The sequence below is a fragment of the Eublepharis macularius genome, chromosome 3, assembly GCF_028583425.1.
Source record: "Eublepharis macularius isolate TG4126 chromosome 3, MPM_Emac_v1.0, whole genome shotgun sequence".
NCBI lineage: Eukaryota > Metazoa > Chordata > Lepidosauria > Squamata > Eublepharidae > Eublepharis > Eublepharis macularius.
In genome coordinates, this window is record NC_072792.1 from 49,317,993 (window position 1) to 49,338,957 (window position 20,965).

The following is a 20,965-nucleotide window of genomic DNA, read 5'->3' on the forward strand; positions in this document are numbered from 1 at the left end:
AGTAAAAGCAGACTCTATGTTTTTACACCACTATATCCGGAGAAGCCTCTTCACAATTTGGAAGAAGTATAAAAATTACCTACAAGATGGAATTCCTTCTTGGGTGGTTCCGTATGAAGTAATAGATCCGAGAACTGTTGATAATGAGCAGCAATGTTTAACCTACAAGGAGATAACTCGAGTAGAATTTTCAAAATTGAGAATAAAAACAGAAGAAGAGCTGTCTCCATGTTATGGATGGTTTCAATATAGACAGATCAGAGATCTTTACAATTCGGACCGTTTGAAAGGAGGAATAAGAATGGAGAATTCAGAATTAGAAGATGTAATTTTTCAAGAAGGTAAAAAGGAAATTTCAAGGATTTATAAAGTACTTTTAAAATGGTTTACAGAGGATGAGACAGTAAAAGTCCAGATGGTGAAGTGGGCTATAAATTTTCATAAAGAAATAACAATGGAGGTGTGGGAATACCTGTGGAAAACTACGTTGAAGATTACGACATGTACAAGTATTAAAGAGAATGTCTACAAAATCATTTATCGTTGGTACTTGACACCAAAGAAAATTGCATTAGGAAATATTAATATGTCGAATAAATGCTGGAAATGTAAAAAACATGAAGGATCATTATACCATATGTGGTGGACTTGTGAGGTAGCGAAGCAATACTGGGGAGATATAATTGAAGTAATTAATGAGGTTTTGCAAACCCAAATAAATAAGAACCCAGAATTGCTGCTACTGAACTTGGGAATGGAGGATGTTCCAATGCAGTATAAAACATTGTTATTTTACATGATTACAGCAGCAAGACTTTTATATGCGCAGAAATGGAAAGTACAAGAAATACCAACTACAGAAGATTGGATCTATAAATTGCTGTACATGGCTGAGATGGACAAAATGACAAGAAAACTTAAAGATCTTGATCCAGGACAATTTAATGCAGATTGGGAGAAATTGAAACAATATCTAGAAAAAAAATGGGACGTGAAAGGGGAACTGTGGCAGTTCGAGAATTACTGAAATGTAATAGAAGAAGAAGAGAGAAGTGACTTTACCGGGAAAGGGGGAATACAATTATAGAAATCTTAGCTACCATTGGGGTTATGATAAAATTAAAAATTATAGAGTATTAAATAATAGATGTTTTACTATGGATATATAAGATATATAAGATTAAGCTAGCTAGATATTATGTACAATATATAGTTTAAGTAAAGAGTATATAATGGATATTTGAGTATAACAGTTACCTTATAGACTTAAAATAAGCTCAGAACAAGAAAAAGTAAAAGATGGGTGTGTAATAGAATATTAGAGTTTAAGTTAATATTAGAATTAGGAGGATTGTGGAAGGTTAAGAGTTTAGATAAAGTAAAATGGATGTAATGTTATATTTTTAATATCTTGATTGCTAATATATATGATTATGCTAGCATTATCTTAGGTAGAATAGATGGTTTATCTGAGGTATTTAAAGGGAAACTTGTACCATAGAGATATAGAGATATTTTTAGTAGAGATTTAATAAGCTTAGAGAAAAGAGTATTAAGTGTGTGTTTAATAGGGTATATGAGATGCTAAGTAATTAAGTAATAAAATAGACTAAGGGTTGGAAAACTGTTGGAAGTCAACTAAAAAGGGGGGAGGAAAGGGAGGGGGTTAGAAATAGACTTATAAGGGGGTAATGAATGTGCTGAATGATATTATAATCTAATCCAATAAAAAAAAATTTTTTTTAAACGATTTCAAATAATATAAGGGGAGATTTGGTTATTAGGATGTTACTTATTAGAATGTTACATAAGAAATATTTAAACTTTTATCGCATGTGTCTATTTTTGTATTTGTTATATTGTATGTGATAATTTTTTTAACTAGAAAAAAAAGTTTCCAAATGGAAAGTGCAAGAAATACCAACTATAGAAGATTGGACTTACAAATTGTTGTACATGGCAGAAATGGACAAAATGACAAGAAAATTGAAAGATCTTGATCCAGGAGAATACATTGCAGACTGGGAGAAGCTGAAACAATATTTAGAAAAAAAATGGGATGTGAAAGGAGAACTGTGGCAGTTTGAGAATTATTAATATGTGACTTTATAAAGGGGAGAGAGAAGTAACTTTACCATTAATGGGGAAATTTAGTTATTAATTAATCAATCTAAGCTAATATTAGTAATAAAAAATTGTATTAAAAATAGATAGTTTAAACAGTGAAATGTAGATTGATATATTAGAAAATTGGAGATATAGAAGAATTTGAATATGCTTAGAATAAGTGATATAATATATATAAGATTTAGAAAAATTATAGTTAAGAGTAATTTAAATAATAAGATGGGTTAGGGGTTGGAAAGCTGTTGGAAGTCAATAAGGAGGGGGGGAAAGGGTGGGGGCTGATATAATTTAGATAAGACGGGGAATTTGTGTATTTAATAATACTTTATGTACTCATCAATAAAAAAAAATTTAAAAAAGAGTTTCCTATGAATGGGGACAGTCTGAGCCCAGAGGCACAAGGAAGGCTATGTCTGTGGCCTATTTACTTGGTTTATTTATTTTATTCGATTTGTATTCTGCCCTCCCTGCACCAGCAGGCTCAGGAAGGACACCCAGGTCATTGAGACTACTGGGGGGGGGAGGAGTTCAGTCAGCTGGCAGAGAGCAACCTGAAGTCCCCCCCCCTTTTTTTCTATTTTCCATGAGATATTATCCCCAAGACTCAAAAGCACAAATATTATACAAGTCCTTGATTGTTCCTAGGAAATACAGCCTTAACAAGATCAAATACAGTTTATAGTTGTGTTTTACAGTTTTAATAAAATTTTATTTAAAAAAAAAACAAGATCAAATGCTTCAGCAAGACTCCACTGAAAAATCTGGCCAATCCCTAACGCTGCACATCTCTGGAATAATGATCATCTACTGATGAGAGGAAATTATTAGCTATGCTCCTTTCAATCAAGTCTCATGAACATTAAATAGAAAATTAGTTCATGAAAAGGGTCAGTCAATGTGCACACAAATGTACTCCCTGCATCTGCTAAACTGCCTGTTTTTGTTTAAAGTATGCTTAAATATGTTTTGTGTTCACTAAAGGCAAAACACCACATTAGAAATCACATGGTACACATTTAAGAAGCATTGCCTGCCAGTTTTATATGCCCTTTTCCCATAATAAGCATCCAACCAAGGGATTGCCTGTAATATTCCAAATGCAGTTGAACAGTTCAGACCTTGAATTGAAATAATCAACGCTCTCTTCCCTCTTATATTTATTTTCCTCTAAAACCACAATGCAGAACTAAGGAAGAAAGAAGCATACGGTGTTCTGTCTGCACTAGAGAGCACATCCAAGCTGGAACAATTTCTTAAAGCAGCATACGCCGGATCAGTTTAATACATCACTTAGCACAATGTATTAAAAGTTTTGGGACAGAACAGAGTAATGCAAAGCAAGGACTTTACAATGTAGTTGTTCTGAAATGACTCATGAAACTCTCAGGGTTTGACTAACAACTCCTAGCAGTACTTTAGCCCAGATACAGTGGTTGTTTCTGAACTAATCTGCATTGTTCAAAAGCAACTGCCCTTTACTAACCATAAGGTAGATGTGAAGAAAGAAAGAATGTTTCTGGGGGGGAAACCCCAATAATATAACCCACAAAAGTCCTCTCAATTAAATCATAATAATAAAGGAGTTACCTTGCCCAGAAAGTTCTCTTGCTGGGCTGATAGAGAGCAGAGAAACAGGATCACTAAAGACTCAGGGTCAAGCTACAAGTGACGGATGACACTGCCTGGCAAGTGAACAGACTCACGTGTATTCCTCTCTGTTCACTTGCCATTCACTTGATCAAGTGGAGCACAAATGAATGGCAAGTGAACAGGGAGGAATACACGTGAGTCTGTTCACTTGCCAGGCAAGTGTCATTCGTCACTTGTAGCTTGGCACTCAGTTTACTGATAAATAGACTTTTGAGCCTAATTGTGGAGACATCACTAGGTGACTTTCAGCACTGGCCAATGAATGTGGACTAGTTATGTTTGAAGATCTAGACAGTAAGAGGCAGAGAGGTAAACTGTCAGGCTTCAGTTCACTAACTGGGTTGCTCACAATGTTAAAGGGTTAGCTGTGAGTTGCAAAGAACACCAGTGAACCTTTTAGAACAGGAACTTGCAAGACTGCATCTCAAAGGTGCAATTCCCTTTAGACCCACCCAGAATGTTTCATCTGCCTTAAAGCAAAACAGAAAAATCAATGTATCTTGCAAATAAGCTCATTTCATGAATCACTGGGGAGACACAAACTGCTGGGATGTCCTAGTGCTGTAGATCCTGTCACAACACATTCAATCTAGCCATGCTCAAGAAACATTGATGTTCTTTCTAGTTTTCTCATTCTAGCAAAGGCTGGTTGCCAAGCAGGATTACACAAGGCACGTTACATCTAAAACACACACAATTTTACAATGCTTCCTTATGTATCTGAACTTCCCTTCTGTGGGGAAGTTATACCTTGGCTCCTGCAAGCCATCCCTAGATTCTTCTTGACAGAATCTCCAAGCAACAAAAAAGAACTGTGTGAGCATTTTGGGGAAAAAATTATCAAGGTCCAGCTCAAATAGTTTAAGAAATCTGCAATGTGAGATATCATATAACAGATGAGCTAATTCTTTTCTATGAGGAGTTTATGGAGCAATGTAGAGTGGGTTTTTTTCTTGAAGATCTTTCCCCCAATCATTGGAATTCATAAGTTTCCAAGACCATCACCGCTGGAGAGACAGAATCAGATCCAGGGCTTTTTTTTCAGCGGGAACGCGGTGCAACGGAGTTCCAGAACCTCTTGAAAATGGTCACATGGGATTCGGTTTCGTTTTCTCAGTCATGCCGGACGCTCCTCTCGGCTGGTCCGGGAGGAAACGACCGGGCACCCTGACCGGGCGGCTGATCCGCAAGGATTAGCCCCCAGGACTCCCAGGGAGGGAGCCAGGGTCCGGGATGCTGCGGGAAGAACTCCCCGAAATCAATGCGGGGGGGGAATTGCCCGTTTGTCCCTATGGAGGCCGGCAGACGTGCGCGGCGCCTTGAGTGCCGCCGGGCAACGAGAAACGGCAAATAAAAGAAACAGGCGGAAGCCCGTAAACAAGCGAATCCCTTCTGTTCTACAAGCGTTCGTGAAGGAGAGGTTGATCTGAAGAAGACTCGTTCTTCCCCTTCGGTGAGTTCCAGAATTTTGTTGGCGCCCCCCCCAAAATGGCAGCAAAGAAGCAAAGTCCCGCTCTCGGTAAGTCAATCTCGGCTACCTTGAAGGGAGAGTCGCTCGAAGAGTTGGTGCGCAGGGCGGTGGTGGAAGCCATAAAACCCTTTGTTGACAAGCTGAACGAAACTGATCAAAGGGTGGGCTTAATTGAAAGCGAAGTGAAAACCATTAAGCAAGCAGCGGGGGGGGCAGAGAAGTCTGCTCTGGAAAGTGCGTCACTTGTGAAGGCTACAAAAAAGGAGCTGAAGTTGGTTGAGAACCAGCTGATCGGGCTACAGATGGAACGAACGCAGACAATTTTGCGTCTTCAAAACGTGAAAGAGGAGGAAAATGAGGATCTGTGGGAGGTGGTCTCGGAACTATTGGCGATACCCGCGAGGACGACTAAAGAAGAGGTTAAAAGCGCCATTTTGGAGGTCCGTCGGGCTTCTTCAAAATATGCAACAAAGCGACAGTTGCCTCGTGAGATCATTATTGACTTTTCATTTAAAAAGATTCGGGACACCATCCTATATAACTCATACAATGCGGATTTGGACTTTATGGGTTTGAAAGTCAAGATTTTGAAGGACGTTCCATTTCTAGTCCGGAAAAGGCGTTTTAAGTATAAAAAGTTTGCAGCTCTTCTGAGGGACCATGGAATAAAGTACAAATGGTTATTCCCGGAAGGAATATGGTTTAGATATAAAGATCAGGCCTATAAGATACTATCAGAAGATCAACTAAAGGATTTTGAGAATAAAAACCCGGAAATCTGCTGCACCGAGAATGAAGAAAAGGAGAAGCCGGAGGGGGGGGAGGAGGAGGAGAGCACCGCAACAGCGGTTGCACAGAGAGAATTGCGTCCGAGACCTAGAAGGGGGAGGAAAGTTTAATCAGAATTTGAAATGTTTATTCTCTGTATGATTAACCACTCCATCATTATCCTATGGAGCTATTTTTGTATTATGACAGTATGAAGGGAAAACATTGAAGTGTAGTGTTTAGTGTTTGTAGTTCATTCCCCCCCCCTCTTCTTTTTCCATCCCCCTTTGTCCCTTCCCTCTCCCCTTTCCTTGTGATAGTCTTGTGTAGTGCTGTGTAGTGTTTTGTAGTTTGAAAAATAAAAAATTTATATTAAAAAAAGAAAAGAAAATGGTCACATGGCTGGTAGCCCCGCCCCCTGATCTCCAGACAGAGGGGAGTTGAGATTGCCCTCCGTGCCGCTGAGTATGTTCCTTTCTTTTATATAATTTAGAATCATTGATTCCATTTCAGTCTGCATGTTATCCTTCAACAGTTGCAAGATACCATCACACATTTACGCTGGCTAGATTCAATACATTACCCTTGACCATGTTACCTGGAAGATGTAAGAAGATTCCAGCTAATCGTAGAATTCGTCTCTATTCATCTGATTCAACTGAAACATTGTTACATGTATTGTTTCACTGTAAATTTAACAGATAAGCCACATTTGAACTTACTGGAACATGCTACGGGAATAAAAACCATTGGGGGGGGGGGAATTCCTGAAATGTTACTGAGTGGGTTAATCAGAGTATTACTGTGTAAGTTGCCAAATTTTTCTCCATTGCCACTGCAGAGCTAAGTCCTAGAGTACAAATTGTATGTTAAATTTAATTCTATTACACATATAATAATTGTATAATACAGGTGAGCGTGGGGTGTAGTATTAATGTTTTAATGGTTTTATTGTGTACATTGCTTGTGGGTGGTAATAAAGACTGACTGATTAATTATTAAGTCAAAATAAGCAAAATGCATGCTTGAGCAGTGAGCAAATTATTGATAAACCACAACAGATAATTATTATGCTAGAATATGATCATAGTCTTATTAACAGCCATGTGTTGAGGAGTTTTGTTTTGCTAGATTATTCAAAATCTTTTTAATCTTGCATTGATGAACTGAAAATCCTGCAGCATTCACTGGTATAAATTCATATTCTGTTGATCTAAATGGACCCAGACAGCTTAACACTGAAAGAGAATTCAGACCTAACAGTAATGTGCAGAATCAGAATTTTGTTAAATAACGAAGAACGTTTTAGCAAACTTGTCAATGTGATAGAATAGGATGTCCATTTGCTGTTGTGCATGTATTTTGCTCAGAGGATAATTTCCTCCTTTTCCCCACAGAACTGCCTAGGGTTTCCTCTGCTTTTCTCTGATCTTTCAAAAACCTGCTTGCTGCAAAGTTTGGGGAAAGTTTGCAGCAAAGGCTGGGCAGCTGCCATGGGGGTAGGATTTTCCTGGTGCCTCCCACATGGCAGGCAGACATTTTTCCTACCTCTGTCCCCATAGTAGCTGTTGACTCTCCTTGCCACCAGGGGTCTTTTTTAAAATCAGCAATCAACTATCATTAAATCATTATAATGTTATATAACAATCTGTGAATCAATCACTGTGAAATCCTAGCTTTCATTTTTAAAAAGTTAAGTCTCTAGTAGAGGTGGGCACGAACTGGAATACGAACCAAAAAAACCCGCGAACCAGAAGTTCATGGAAGCTCGTTTCCATGAACTGGTCAACTAGTTCGTTTGGTTCGTAAACACTAATGCCCCTTTCCCTGCCACTGCAAAGCAGCAGGGAAAGGGGCATTTAAACCCGCCGATCAGCTGCCCCTTTCCCTGCTGCTGAAAGGGGCATTTAAACCCCATGAACCAGTTTGTGAACTTGCCCCTGGTTCATGGAGTTTGTGGTTCGTGAAAGTGCCATGAACCACGAACCACACAATTCAGGTTTTTTGTGGTTTGTGCCTATGTCTAGTCTCTAGGCCAGGGGACTCCAAGCTTTTTGAGCCTGCAGAAAAATCAGTAGTGTGGAAGCCCTGTTGCCACTATGCTGTATTGACAGCTGCAGTGGCAATGTGGAAAATGTGGAAAACTTCAGCAGTTCCTGGTTTCTTTTTCCAAATATGGGTTCTGTTTTCTATAGAAAATAAAATGTAGTTGACTGCATGAATCTGACTTATTTTGTTTAACAGAAACCAGAGAATCCTGATCAAGGCTATGTATAAAATACATTGTATAAAATACAATTGCAAGAGGAAACAGTGCAGTTACCATGGACCTTTCAGAACAGTAACTTGGGATTTCTTTGCAGAACTATAACTATAACCCAGTTATCCTCTGACCTTCTAAATTCCTTTTCCCTTCCCTCAGTTGTTTTGCCCTGAACTAGCCATTAGGGATATGCATTTGGGGGAGGGGATTCATATTTTAGAAAGAGTTTCCATACCAGTATTTTGAATTATTGTGGTTCCCAATACTATTTCAGGATTCAGATTCAGGATTTTCTCCCCAGAAATTTTCTGGTTCATTATTCCGGGGGGGGGCTCTTTCCATGGGGCTGATGAGGCTGTTTCTCAAGCAAATGGCACCAAAATTGCAATGATCCTAGTCCTGCCTGTCCACTAACAACCCCTTCCCCAATGTTTAAAGCAAATTGAGGGATCCAGTTCTACAGTCCCCTGAGCAAGGCACACCCAGGCTTCTGATTGTTTCCTATAAGGTGAAAAATTGCATGTTTTCCACAGCAAAGAAGCCAATACCCAAACCCACAAGAGCAAATACTGGCCTCCAAGTGTAAACAGAACCAACAAGCTCAACAGAACTGATGTCAGATCAGAAAATCCCACCAGAGCAATCAGTCAATGTGGCAAACCAATGCAACCAACATTAAACCAAAGAATTCAAGCCAAACTAACTTAAGCAAGGGACACTGTTGAAAGTCAAAGAGAATCCATGTCAAATCACATAAGCCAAGCAGAACCCAGGGCCAACGTGGCAAGCCCAACAGAATCAATGTTAAACCAGAGAATTCAAGCCAAACCACTCTTCCAAGACACTGACACAGACATACACACACACTGGCATCATGTCCTCAAGGAAAGCCTCAGAAAGTGAGAGGGAGGGGGCTTAGGGTGCTCCTGTTGTCCTCTCTCTGCAGCCTACATCATTGGCTTGTAGGAGGAGCTTCAAGAGTTATAGCTGCCCTTCATCTCTCGTGCTCCTGTTCCCTCTTGCCCTGGTAAAGAAGAAACACAACACTAATGTAGCATGCATCAGTTTTAGGTGCTTTTGTGGGTTTTGCTTGCTTTTATTGAAATATTTGTCTACTTTCCTAAGATCTTTTGTTCCAATTATATTTGTGGGGGTTTTCCCCTTTATGAGAGTTGCAGGAACAATATTTTTGTCAGCATATTTATTTATTTTCTGCACAGAATTGTACCAAGAGACACTGACCCCTGCCAACATCCCCTTGTGCTGCACAACAATGAGGGTTCAGCTGAGAGTTTTTAAAGTTTTTTTTTTTTAAAAGAACACAATTTGGAATGTAGATAGTATATAATACCAATCAAATTGAGCATCTACTAATATAAGCCCAATTACATGAACCTCACATGAGGTTTCCTCTAAAGGCATGCTGCAGACACCTCTGAGCACTGATGGACACATTCCCAAGAATAACTGCTTCCGATTATGTTCTGGTCATTGCAAGATTTATTCTGGATATGCAGCCATCTATTCATGTTTCTCAAGGATGGGACAGAGCAATGCTGAAACAGCAAAAACAAACATATGGTTGCAGAAATTCACAGGCTTGCTGTTCTATTCCATTAACAATCATAATCCATAATGGAAGGGAGCAGAAGCAGATGCCCAAGGAAGAAGGGTTGAGATGGCAACACCTCAGGATGCTCTTCAGTCTCCCTCTCCTCAGAAGGCATGCTGGATTGGAGGAACCAGTATCTCCTCCAGTTCTTCCAGCCTCCTCCAGGTCCTTGGAGTAAACTTGAGAGCCTGAACACACTCATCCCCCAAGTTCAGCCCAAAAGACAGCCCAGGCTGCTCCTGCTACTGAGTAATAATAGCTGGAGGAGGGGCAACCTGAGCGGCAGACCCTTGCCCAGGAGGCACTCCAGCCACAGCCTCAATGAAGAGGACCTTGTGAAGCCTCTTCTTTGCACCATCCCAGCCAGAGTGTGATGTGGGGCAGGCCTCCATACAGATGGGAGGAAAGCCGCGGCCCTCCCCTCCACCCTACTACTCATCTGCTTAACCTTTCCCTCAGGGCCCCACCCCACTCCACTCATATTGCTCATTCTGTCCCTCTGGACTACTTTACCAAAGTAAGTGGGGCTGCTATACTTGGCTACACTGTGACTGCAACCACCTGCTCTTGAACCTGATGCACTAAACTGCTGCTAGGGGTGTGCACTAAAAAAAGGTATTTTTGAGCATTTGGAATACCATATATATTCAGTATTCCCGATATTCGGTTATTATTACCCACAGTAGAAAAAAACCCATTATCCAATGCTTTCTCCAGGTCAAAGATAGAAGTCTTAACAAGAGGGTTGGCTCTTTACACAATAGCAACCACATTGGCCAATCCTCCCAATGCAAACAGAACCAACAAAGCCCAACAGACTAATATCAAACCAGAAAATCCCAGCCGAATCAATGCCAAACCAGAGAATCCCAGCAGAGCCAAATTGAAGTAAGGGACCCAGAGGGACACTTTTACAAGCCCAACAGCACCAGTGTCACTCCCAGATGCCAGGCAGAACCTAGAGCTAATGCGAATCCAACAGAACCCATGCCAACCAAAGAATCACAGCACCCAAGCTGGCAAGCCAGTAGTATCAAGGCAGTCAGCCAGACCTGACAATGACATAAGACAAGCAAGCAACACCTGTGCAGACACACACAGTAACACTGCCTCCCTTCCCCCTCCTCTTCTAGCCTGGGAAAACTGTAAAGGGGGGGAAAACAAGGTGCTGCACACTCAAAACAGTCTAATCTTTTTCATAAAGCTGCACCTAGGTTTATTTCAATTGAATTCTTTGGAAAAACCTGATTTTGACTTTCTAGCCTAAAAGTTGACTTTTTTTTTGTAACTACAACCTATGATGGAAATATGGAATTCTTTTTAAAAAACTTTTCCAAGCCACAAGTGAAGCTTATTTTTCCTCCCAAAATTAATCTCATCTAGGATCTTATCTAAGGTCTGTCTAAACCCTGGGGGTTTTTTTAAAAAAAAAAACTGGCTTTAATTGTTTTGAAGCCCAGGTCAACCTAATAATGCTTTTTAAAGTAAATCGTATGCTCCAATTAATTTCTTTAAAAGCCACCTGGCTTATTTTTTTGGAAGGTGCATACATGATTAAAAAACACAGAACGAAGTTAAAAAATCTTGAGCCCTAGTAACTTCAGTTAAACAAAATTGTTGGCACATATACAAGAACCAAGTCACAAAATTGATTGCACATATACAGAGACCAAATGTGTTGCAGCCCTCTGGGGCCTTCCTCAGTAGTCTAATTTGTTATTACACACACATAAATTATGGCTCATAAATATAAAATGTTGCTGGTTCAGGAGAGGTAGTATAAATATGTAACAGTTATAGCCCCCAGTACAAGTCACCAGTTGTTAATATCTAGTTGGGGGGCCTCACTCCACAGAAGTGGTGCTCAGGTAGCATTCTGCCTTGAGCCAGAGTTGCATTCTAAGTGCGCAGACTATTTCTTCTTTCCCTTCCCTGGAAGTCTCCCCTTTTCCTGCTTTCTTCTCTCATTCCCACCCAGTATCCAATTACCTTCATCTGCCTCATATTCATTCATGTTCCACCAGGCTTAGGGGGGGGGGGTGAGGCAGGCAGTCTCTTCAACTGGCCTTCTGCCAGTGTGGGGGAGGGGACATGCACCCTCCCAATTTAGGCTGTTATCAGATGGATGGCACTGTTTGATGTTTTTAACATAATGTAATTGCTACCATTGTTTTTATCTTTTATGCATGTTATTGTGTTGTGCTCCACTCTGAGCCCGCTTGTGAGGAGAGCGGACTAGAAATCTAATTTAAAAAATATTATCTCCTTCTCTATCCCAGCAGCCTCTTCCTGGGAAAACTCTGGCCCTGTAGTGCAGTGCTGACTGAACCCTCCCATATTCAACTACATTTATTATTTACTTTATCTACCATAGGGACCCAAAGGAGCTTACAGCATTTTTTTTCCTGCATTTTATCCTCACAACACCCCTGTGAGGTAAGTTAGGCTGAGAATACATAAGTGACCCAAAGTCACCATATGAGCTTCCACAGCAAAGTGTGAATTCAAACTTGGATCTCTCAGATCCTTGTTGGAAGCTCTAACTCCTATACTGGCTTCATGAGGTGGTGCTATTGAACACCAGCAAGCAGCTGGGACTGGGTGAGTCACGCAAGCCACATGATAGCAACTTCTCCAGGAGCTGCTGTTAGGGCTGACCCCAATGAGTCCTCCTCTCAAAGGCCAAAACAACCCTGGAAAGGGCCCCTTCCCTACCTGGCAGAAACTAAGGCTTGAAGGCTGACAATACTATTGTGGTAGCTTGGCAACAACCACTGAGTGCATCTCTTTCTTAAAGCTCCATGAGTTCATTTGAAGGGTTTAAACCTCCCTCCCACACACACACACACACATTTTTATTCAGCTTGTTCCTGTGGCTTTTCTCAAATTTGTAGAAAGATCTGACTTATCTGTCCATGATTGCAATCTCTGGATTAAAGTATCCACAGATGGGCCACCCTGAAAATTAGATATTATGATGCTTCTCACATTAGCAGAAAGACAGGAGCAATTCTGGCCATTCTGGGCCCGTTTCAGCCATTTTGGGCCCAGTTCAGGCCCCAAAGGGCCAGGATTCAGTCCCAATCTGGGCCGGTTTGGGCCCTAAATGGGCCCAAAATGGCAAAAACGGTGCTGAAACGGCCTGGATTAGACCCAAAACGGCCTAGATCGGGCCGCTTCCCTTGCCCAGCACCTGCCTGATCCTGGCCATTTCGGTCCCGATCCAGGCCGTTTTGGCGCCGGCCAGGTTCGGGCTGCTGCCCTGCAGGGGAGCGCTTTCCCATGGGGCAACAACCTGTTCCAGGCTGATCCAGGCCATTTGGGGCCCATTTTAGTACCATTTTGGCCCTTTGGGGCCTATTTATAGCCCAAAACAGCCCAGATCAGAACCAAAACAGCAAGGATTGGGCCAGTGCCAGGTGAGGGAACCCTCCCCCACCTGGCAGCAGCCCGATCCAGGCAGTTTTGGGCCTGATCCAGGCCCAAAATGGCCAAAATAGGCCATTTTTAAAATACCCACGTGACACTAGTCACGTGGGTATTTTAAAGAGTGCCAGAACACCATTCCAGGGCATTCTGGATCAAAAAAAGCCCTGTATATTCCTTTGGGCTTCTGTGGTTGCTATTTTCGTTATATAACACCTTCTATGCTTTACCAACTGCTGTGCTAATCTGTTTAATTTTACATACAACAATTCTGTTTTGGAACAACTGGTGAGTGACGTTTATTGAAATTGTTTCTCCTAAACATACACAAAAATGAAATCAGACATCCCATATGGCAAAAACCAAGCAAAAAAACACCATATTAATTTTAATATAAACTTCTGAGTTTCCTTTCATAATTTCACGGTTAACCAACAGTCTAGAATGTAATCCAAATTAATAAGGTTATTACATTATAGAGACATTCTTTCACATATTTCTTAATCCTAACTGGTAATCCTTGCTCAGTATACAAATTAGATCATGAAAGAACTTCAATTTCCCTCAAGAAAAAGAATTAACGAAGGATAGCTACTTAAGTGTACTTAACCGAAGTAATTATCTGCATATGTGTCAGATAAGTCTCTACAAGAACAGACCAGGAATTCAGTGTACCCTATTGCCGTCTCCTTCTCTTGCACGAGAGACCTTCATGATGACTTATTTCAGGAAGCTGGTCTTAGCCAAGGGGCAACAGGTGCAACTGCCCTGGGCCCCATGCTGGAGGGGCCAACCACCCACCTCAATATAGGGGAGAAAAGAAGAAAAGCAGAAGGCCCCCACTACTGCCACTCATTCCCAGCCTGCTCAGTTCCATCTGGCTGCAGTGCCAGCTATTTGAGCCCATTCCACCTGGGGCTTGGGCAGCTGGCGAAGCAATAGCCATACATACCTGCCATGTCCATGTCTCAGGCAGCTGGCTTCTGGCAGCAGCCCCACCTGAGGGTACCTGACACATACAACTGAGGGCAAGTAACACATGTTTTCCTAGCAATAATAATCCATATCAGTACATAACATGTTTCACCTGTGGCATCACTTACCTGTTTGACAGCACAAAAGAGCCGTCCATAGCTGTATATCATGACCATTACTGGGATGACCAAGCAGAATAGGAAGAGGCAGATGATGTAGGATACCGACTCTAAAGATTCAGAGCTCCACTGAACTGAGCAGCTGGTGCCTGCCCCTTCAGTCCCGTAGCTGCTCCAACCAACGAGAGGTGGTATAGTCCAAATCAGAGAATAGAACCAGGCACCAGCAACTCCTAGCAGGACCTTCTGATAATCAGAGACATGTTTATTGGCAAGTGTGAGTGTACTGTAACGCTCATAAGAAAGGATGGCCAATGAGATCAGGGACACAATGCCTGCAACAAGCAATAACAAACAAGCAAAAGCACATAGGGAGTCAATATATATTTCACACAGTACAGAAAGCTAAAATAATCATTTTGTGCATTACTTAAAGGTCAAGAGACATGATTATCAATCTCTGTATTAATTGTCAGAACAAAACAGTTTATTCATTTCTATTTTGCCTAATTTCCTTTTAAAGCCTTTAACAACCTCAGAATTATTCTTGTTCAAGCAACATCTACCAAACTCCTAGGATCTGTTGAAAAGAAAATAATTCCTATTTGCTACCTTGGATGCCACACTTTCAATGGAGGCCCAGGTCGTGACCATTGCCAGGTTTGCCTTTTTTCATCTTCAACAGGCCAGGCAACTGGCACCCTATCTTTCGCCCCGGGACCTGGCCACAGTAATCCATGCAATGGTCACCTCCAAGCTAGACTACTGCAACTCATTCTACGCTGGGCTGCCCTTGGGCCTGACCCAGAAGTTACAGCTGGTCCAGAACGCAGCAGCACACGTCCTTACTGGAACGCCAATTCAAGCGTACATTCATCCTGTGCTGTGCCAGCTGCACTGGCTCCCAGTGGAGTTCCGGATCCAGTTCAAGGTGTTTAAAGCCCTTCATGGACTGGGACCTGCATACCTGGGGGACCGCCTCTTCCATTACGTCCCCTGCAGGGCATTGCGCTCTACAGACAAGTAACTCCTGGTGGTCCCCAGCCCGAAGGACATCCGTCTGACCTCAACCAGGGCCTGGGCTTTTTCTGCCCTGGCCCTGGCCTGGTGGAACGCTCTCCCATTGGAGATCCAGACCCTGCGGGACCTGTTACAGTTCCGCCAGGCCTTTGGCTAAGTGCCAGCATGTGTCCCCCTTCTTCCATCAAAGACCACCACTTTTTCTGGGAATGCCCTCAGCCATCTGCTATGTCCACATACAGACTCCCAAATATTTATTTAAATAGCCTGCACCTGGACTATTTTAATGACTTTTAAAGATTATTATTGATTTTATGGTTTTGATTGATTCACTGTGTTTTATGAAGGTTGTTAGCTGCCCTGAGCACATTTGTGAGGAGGGCGGGGTGTAAATCAAATCAAATAAATGAAATAAATAAATACTACAGGCACTGCAAGTTCTTGAGTGTGAGTCCTTGAGTGTGAGGTAAAGGGGTCTTGGGTCTCAGCTTTTTAACTGAAGGTTATAAACTAGTAAGGGAGGAAAGATCTGATCTGCATCAGTCACTCAAACAGTATTATTTTAATCTGCATAGCCAATCAGATCTACAACACCCCCCCCCAAACCCATTCAATATGTAGGAAACCAAGAAAAGAAAGAACTCATAAACAAAAGCTCTACCAGCTAGTGGCTGTTTTACCTACATTTCCTTCTTGCTTTTTACAACATCATCCAAGTTAAACTGCCTCTGCTCATTCAACAAGCGAAGACAGGGAGCTGCAAGGCAGTATCCCAGGTAACTAATTCTTAATTTGTTAAATAAAAAGCAAGAGAAACAAGTATAGAAATAGTAATGCTAAGATTTCCACATAGCTGAGAGTAAATATCTTCTCTGGGGCTATTAATGAAAAGTTGACCATGGTGCAGCAAACATACCGCTGGAACTCCAGCAAAAGGGACAATCACCTCCCGTGTCTGGGTTTGACAGCACATGCCTAGTTCAGCCTCAGGTGTATACCTACAATACTTGTGCCTGATAAAAGTTGCATGGTTCAAAGCTTGAACAAAAATAAACAAGTTAAGCCTTAAATCTAATTTACCTAGAAGAGTGTGATAATTTACTGTGCAATCCTAAACAGAATTATGTCCTTCTAAATCCACTGACCTCAATGACCTAGGAAGGGTATAACTTTGCTTAGGATTACACTGTTAATTGCATTCCAACATGCAGCTTCAGAAAATACAATTCTATGAAATATTACAATATTGCATGAAGCATCAGTATTACAACAGCAGTGAAATTTTAAGATCTTGGAACTCTTACCAAAACAGGAATTGACAAAGCCGTACCATCTGCAGCCATACTCCCCTCCAAGCCATTTGCCATAGATATTGGATGCAAAACTGATCGTGGTGCCAGAGATGCAGACAAGCATGTCACTTAAACTGATGTTAAGCAGTAGCATGTTCACAGGATTACGCAGAGCTTTAAACTTGCAGAAGAGAATTAGGACAATCAAGTTGTTCCAGAAACCGAAAAACATTATCAGTCCAAGAAAAACTGCCACAATAGTGTGCCCCCTTCTAGAGAGGCCAGTTCCCGGCTCATCTGCAGATGTGTTCAGGCTGAACGTCCAGCTGGCATTCATTTCAGGCATCATAGCGAGATAACGCCAAACAGCCTCTTTTCAGGTTTATCAGTGTCTGAAGATAGATATCTTGTAATTTTTAAGCATACGCCAGTCATGACAGACTAGCTGTTAACATCAAATACTGTGCTACAAATAGCCAAAAACGCATTATGTCACATTTTCTGCAACTGACTTGTCAGTGTTGAACCGATGATGCTAATAATCCAAAAACAAATTTAAATTATGCCATTACAGCATATCTTCTTTACATCAAGATGGTATCTTTCAAAACTGCACAAAGCACTTGCTCCTTTCTCCCTACAAGTCCATTTTTTTCCTTGACAGTGTGCTGTTGCCAAGTTATTCTCTCATACCAATTCTTATATTCTGCACATAAGGAAAAGGAGGGAGGGCATTATAATTAAGACAGTATTTTTATAATAAGGAATTATATTTATTGCTAGTTTTTGCTGTAATAGTTCTTACCATCTTTTTATATCTTTCTACATGTGGTAACAGTCAAGACCAAAATAGATTATGCTGGGATTTCTTTTGAAATAACAGATCTGGGTTACAAATGAGAAAGGGTTTAACCCTTATCCTCTATACCATTTTGCTAATAAAACCCATCTTCTCCCTCTCTCCCACACTTTGCCATGGAAGCTTGCTGGGTGACCTTGGGCAAGTCAGACACTCTCAGCCAACCTACCTCTCATGTTGTTCTGGGAACAAAATGGAGGCAGAGAGAACTACATAAGATGCTTTGGGTGAAGTATAAATGAAGTAAATATGTTAGTAAATTTGGTCAGGAAAGAAGGGCTACATATCCTCTTCTCTGGCACCATGGTCCCAACCTAAACTGGATCAATGATCCATGCACGAATCTCAGTTTGGCATCTAGTTTGGCCCCCTCATAACAGGTAACAAGGTTTTCAAAAGCATAGAGAATGTCAAACAAACCAAATATAGCCAATCTCAAGATAAAGCTAGAGTTTCATAAACTTCCATTATAAATATGATAAAAGCTCAAGTTTCTTTGATGATAAAATGTTGCCATCCATGTCATATTATCATGGTATAAAACCACTTCCAATTATTTGTTTTTCTAATATAATGTAATACAATCGCACAGACTTCATACAAATTATAATTGCTTAATAATTAATACCTCAGAGTACAAACAAACCAAATATACTCTGGGTAATAATTACTCAATTAAACTTTTATTCTAAACAAATCTTATTGCCGGAACCATGAACAGCTGTTCAAGACAGGAGGAACAATGTCCCTAATCTCTTCTTACATTTATGGCACCCATCTGCAAAACACCAGCTTTCATCATTCTTGCTCTCTTATCTATCAGTCGCAATCTTTGAAGTGGGATGAAGATTCCCAAAGGCTTTTGCATGGGAAAAGACTATTTCTATGTATGCAGCAACTGGCCAGACATGCATGTATTTGGCCACAGCACTGTGGGTAATGCCAGCACAAATACTAATGTATGCCCATCAGTTGGTCATTATTATAATATGTAATGTTTATAAATATACCCAACAGCTGGGCATAATATAATGAGCAATGTGTTTAAGTTGTTTCTCAGCTGGTTTATGCTACATAATTTTCTCAGGTTCTCTTGCTTCAATTTTGTCAGCTGCAAACCAGGCTGCCACAGTCACATGTTGGAAACTGTATCCTGCAATATACAGAATTCCAACTATTATTTTAACAAAACATGCCCTGGTCATTTAAAAAGAGAATTGCTCTTCTTTAAATATTGTACACACTAGTATACTTTAAACTGTAACCTATCAAATATTTATCCACAAAAACTGAATTATCAAGTATTTTTGCATGTAGAGTCTTAATGGGAGGGGAGAGAACAACATTTAGCTACACTGCACATTTTAGCAAATTTAAGTAACCAAAAACTATTCTCTGCAGCCACTTATGCAGTATTACTTAAAAGTATTTGTATAAAACTAGCCATAATAATTCATGTTCTAGAATTCATATTTTAATTTTTACATTATCTCAAGATATTAGTTGGTAATTAATCAAAATCTAAACTGAATACATCAAGTTCTTTAATATAATTATCATGCTGATCTTTATAAATAAGTAGAATAGGTAATTAATCTTCATAATTCTGGTAACTTGCTGATGCTGTTTCCATTTAACAGGAGGAGTGGGATGGGGGATAGAGAGGAAAGGAACAAGCAGATAAGTGACAAGGGACTTTGACCCACTAGCACAGTGTATCGATTTTATCCCTAAAGAGAATTCCACTTATACGTTTTTGGGAACTGCATTTCCAACACTCTTTGCAATGTCTGAGTGGCCTAGGGAAGGTTTTATAGGTCACACATAACATTCCTTTGTCAAGTATATATTTTGAAAGTCTGTACCTTTGTGGATTCTCCATCATTTGCTTTGCTACTGCAGTTGAAAGTATGCAACTGATTTGTGATGGAATGCCTTTATTGTGACTCCAAGAGTCAACACTGCCTGTTCCTGCAAAACTACCTGCTTTCAAGGGGTACCAAACACTTCTCATTACCTCTTTCCAAATGCAACATGATTTCTTGGATTGCCTCTAAACTTCTTTAGCCATGTTTCATCTGCCTTTACTGGACTGCCAAATACCTCCCTGTGCTTACTATGCAGTGAAGAGCTGCTGTAGCGTAGTGGTTAAGTGGGATGTGAGTTAGCACTCTGCTGGTCAGACTCCCATGAGCTCAGCTGGTAGCCTTGGATAAGCCACTCCTCTCCGCCCCCCTCAGTATTGTCGGATTTAACAATAACACTGACAGTTCACCACTCTAAATCCGGCACTAATCTGTCCAGAAGGGCAGTATATAACCATACTTGTTGTTGTTGTTGTTGTTGTTGTTGTTGTTGTTGTTGTTGTTGTTGTTGTTGTTATCTATAAAACCAGGATCCTTTATCTTAACTGCCTAAAATTTGGCAAGAAGAATCCCATGGGTAATTTCAACCTACTGGAAAGTGAAATATAAAAGACAGCATATATTTTGTCTTTAATTGGTTACTAAACAAACCTGTTTCCTTCTACCCATCTGAAATCTGGCAGATATGATCCCATGGGCTGTGTGCTATTAAAGTCTCAAAACTACATGCATATTGGGTAGGAAACTAAAAAGCCAAACCATAAATGTAACCAACAGAACACAAGAAAATGACTTTGTGAAATAACAAAACAATTACCAAGGAACAAAACAAACCAGAAGCAATTCAAATAGAATTTTGGTGCACACTGGTGGTTCTCTTGAATTTTAGATAACAGGTAGTAAAAGATTTACAAGACCAAGAAAATCAGGGGGCTGCAACCTATAGCTCTAGAGCCAAATGTGGCTCTTTTAAAAAGGAAACTAAATATTTAAGTGAAAGTAGACTGGAGGCATAGATAGAATAACCAGTATGTGAAGAGAATAGTAGTCTGTAGGGGGGAAACAGGCCAAGATTTTTATGACATTTCAGGGTTTTTTGTGACATTTAATTTAAAGGGAAAATATAAGACTGAGCAGATGCTAGTAATCCACATGTAAACAATGCACAGGTTTATGCCACTGCACTAGAACAATCCTGTAGGATGCTCCTGTATATATTTATTTTCACAATGTGCCACTTGCAACAACCAGAACCTGTAGAACCTTTCTAGATTCTAGATTCTAATCACCATGTTCTAATCAATAATGTTAAGTTGTATATTTTCAGTTATACAAATGGCCTTCTTATACAGGCTCTTGGTTGAATATCAACATTGTTTGGCTCTTTAATCATAAAAGATCACTGACCTCTGTTCCAAACCGTTCCTTGGGCAGCAACATGAAAAGTTAAACTCAGACTCAAGATAAGGATTTCACTTTTTATCTGAAGTAGTTATCAGAATATCCAGATGACATGAG

The 20,965-nt window shown here is 40.5% G+C and overlaps 1 protein-coding gene across 1 annotated transcript in view; it reads right to left on the bottom strand.

The window, feature by feature from the left end:
- The window catches only part of LOC129326793 (vertebrate ancient opsin-like), a 37,601-nt gene extending 20,529 nt beyond the window's left edge, over positions 1–17,072 (bottom strand). Inside the window, exons 1-2 of the mRNA XM_054975139.1 lie at positions 16,736–17,072; positions 14,421–14,746 (exon numbers count right to left, since the gene is read on the bottom strand). Of these exons, the coding sequence (XP_054831114.1) occupies positions 14,421–14,746; positions 16,736–17,072 (663 nt within the window). The remainder of the gene's footprint in view (positions 1–14,420; positions 14,747–16,735) is intronic.
- Between the last annotated feature and the right edge of the window lie 3,893 nt (positions 17,073–20,965).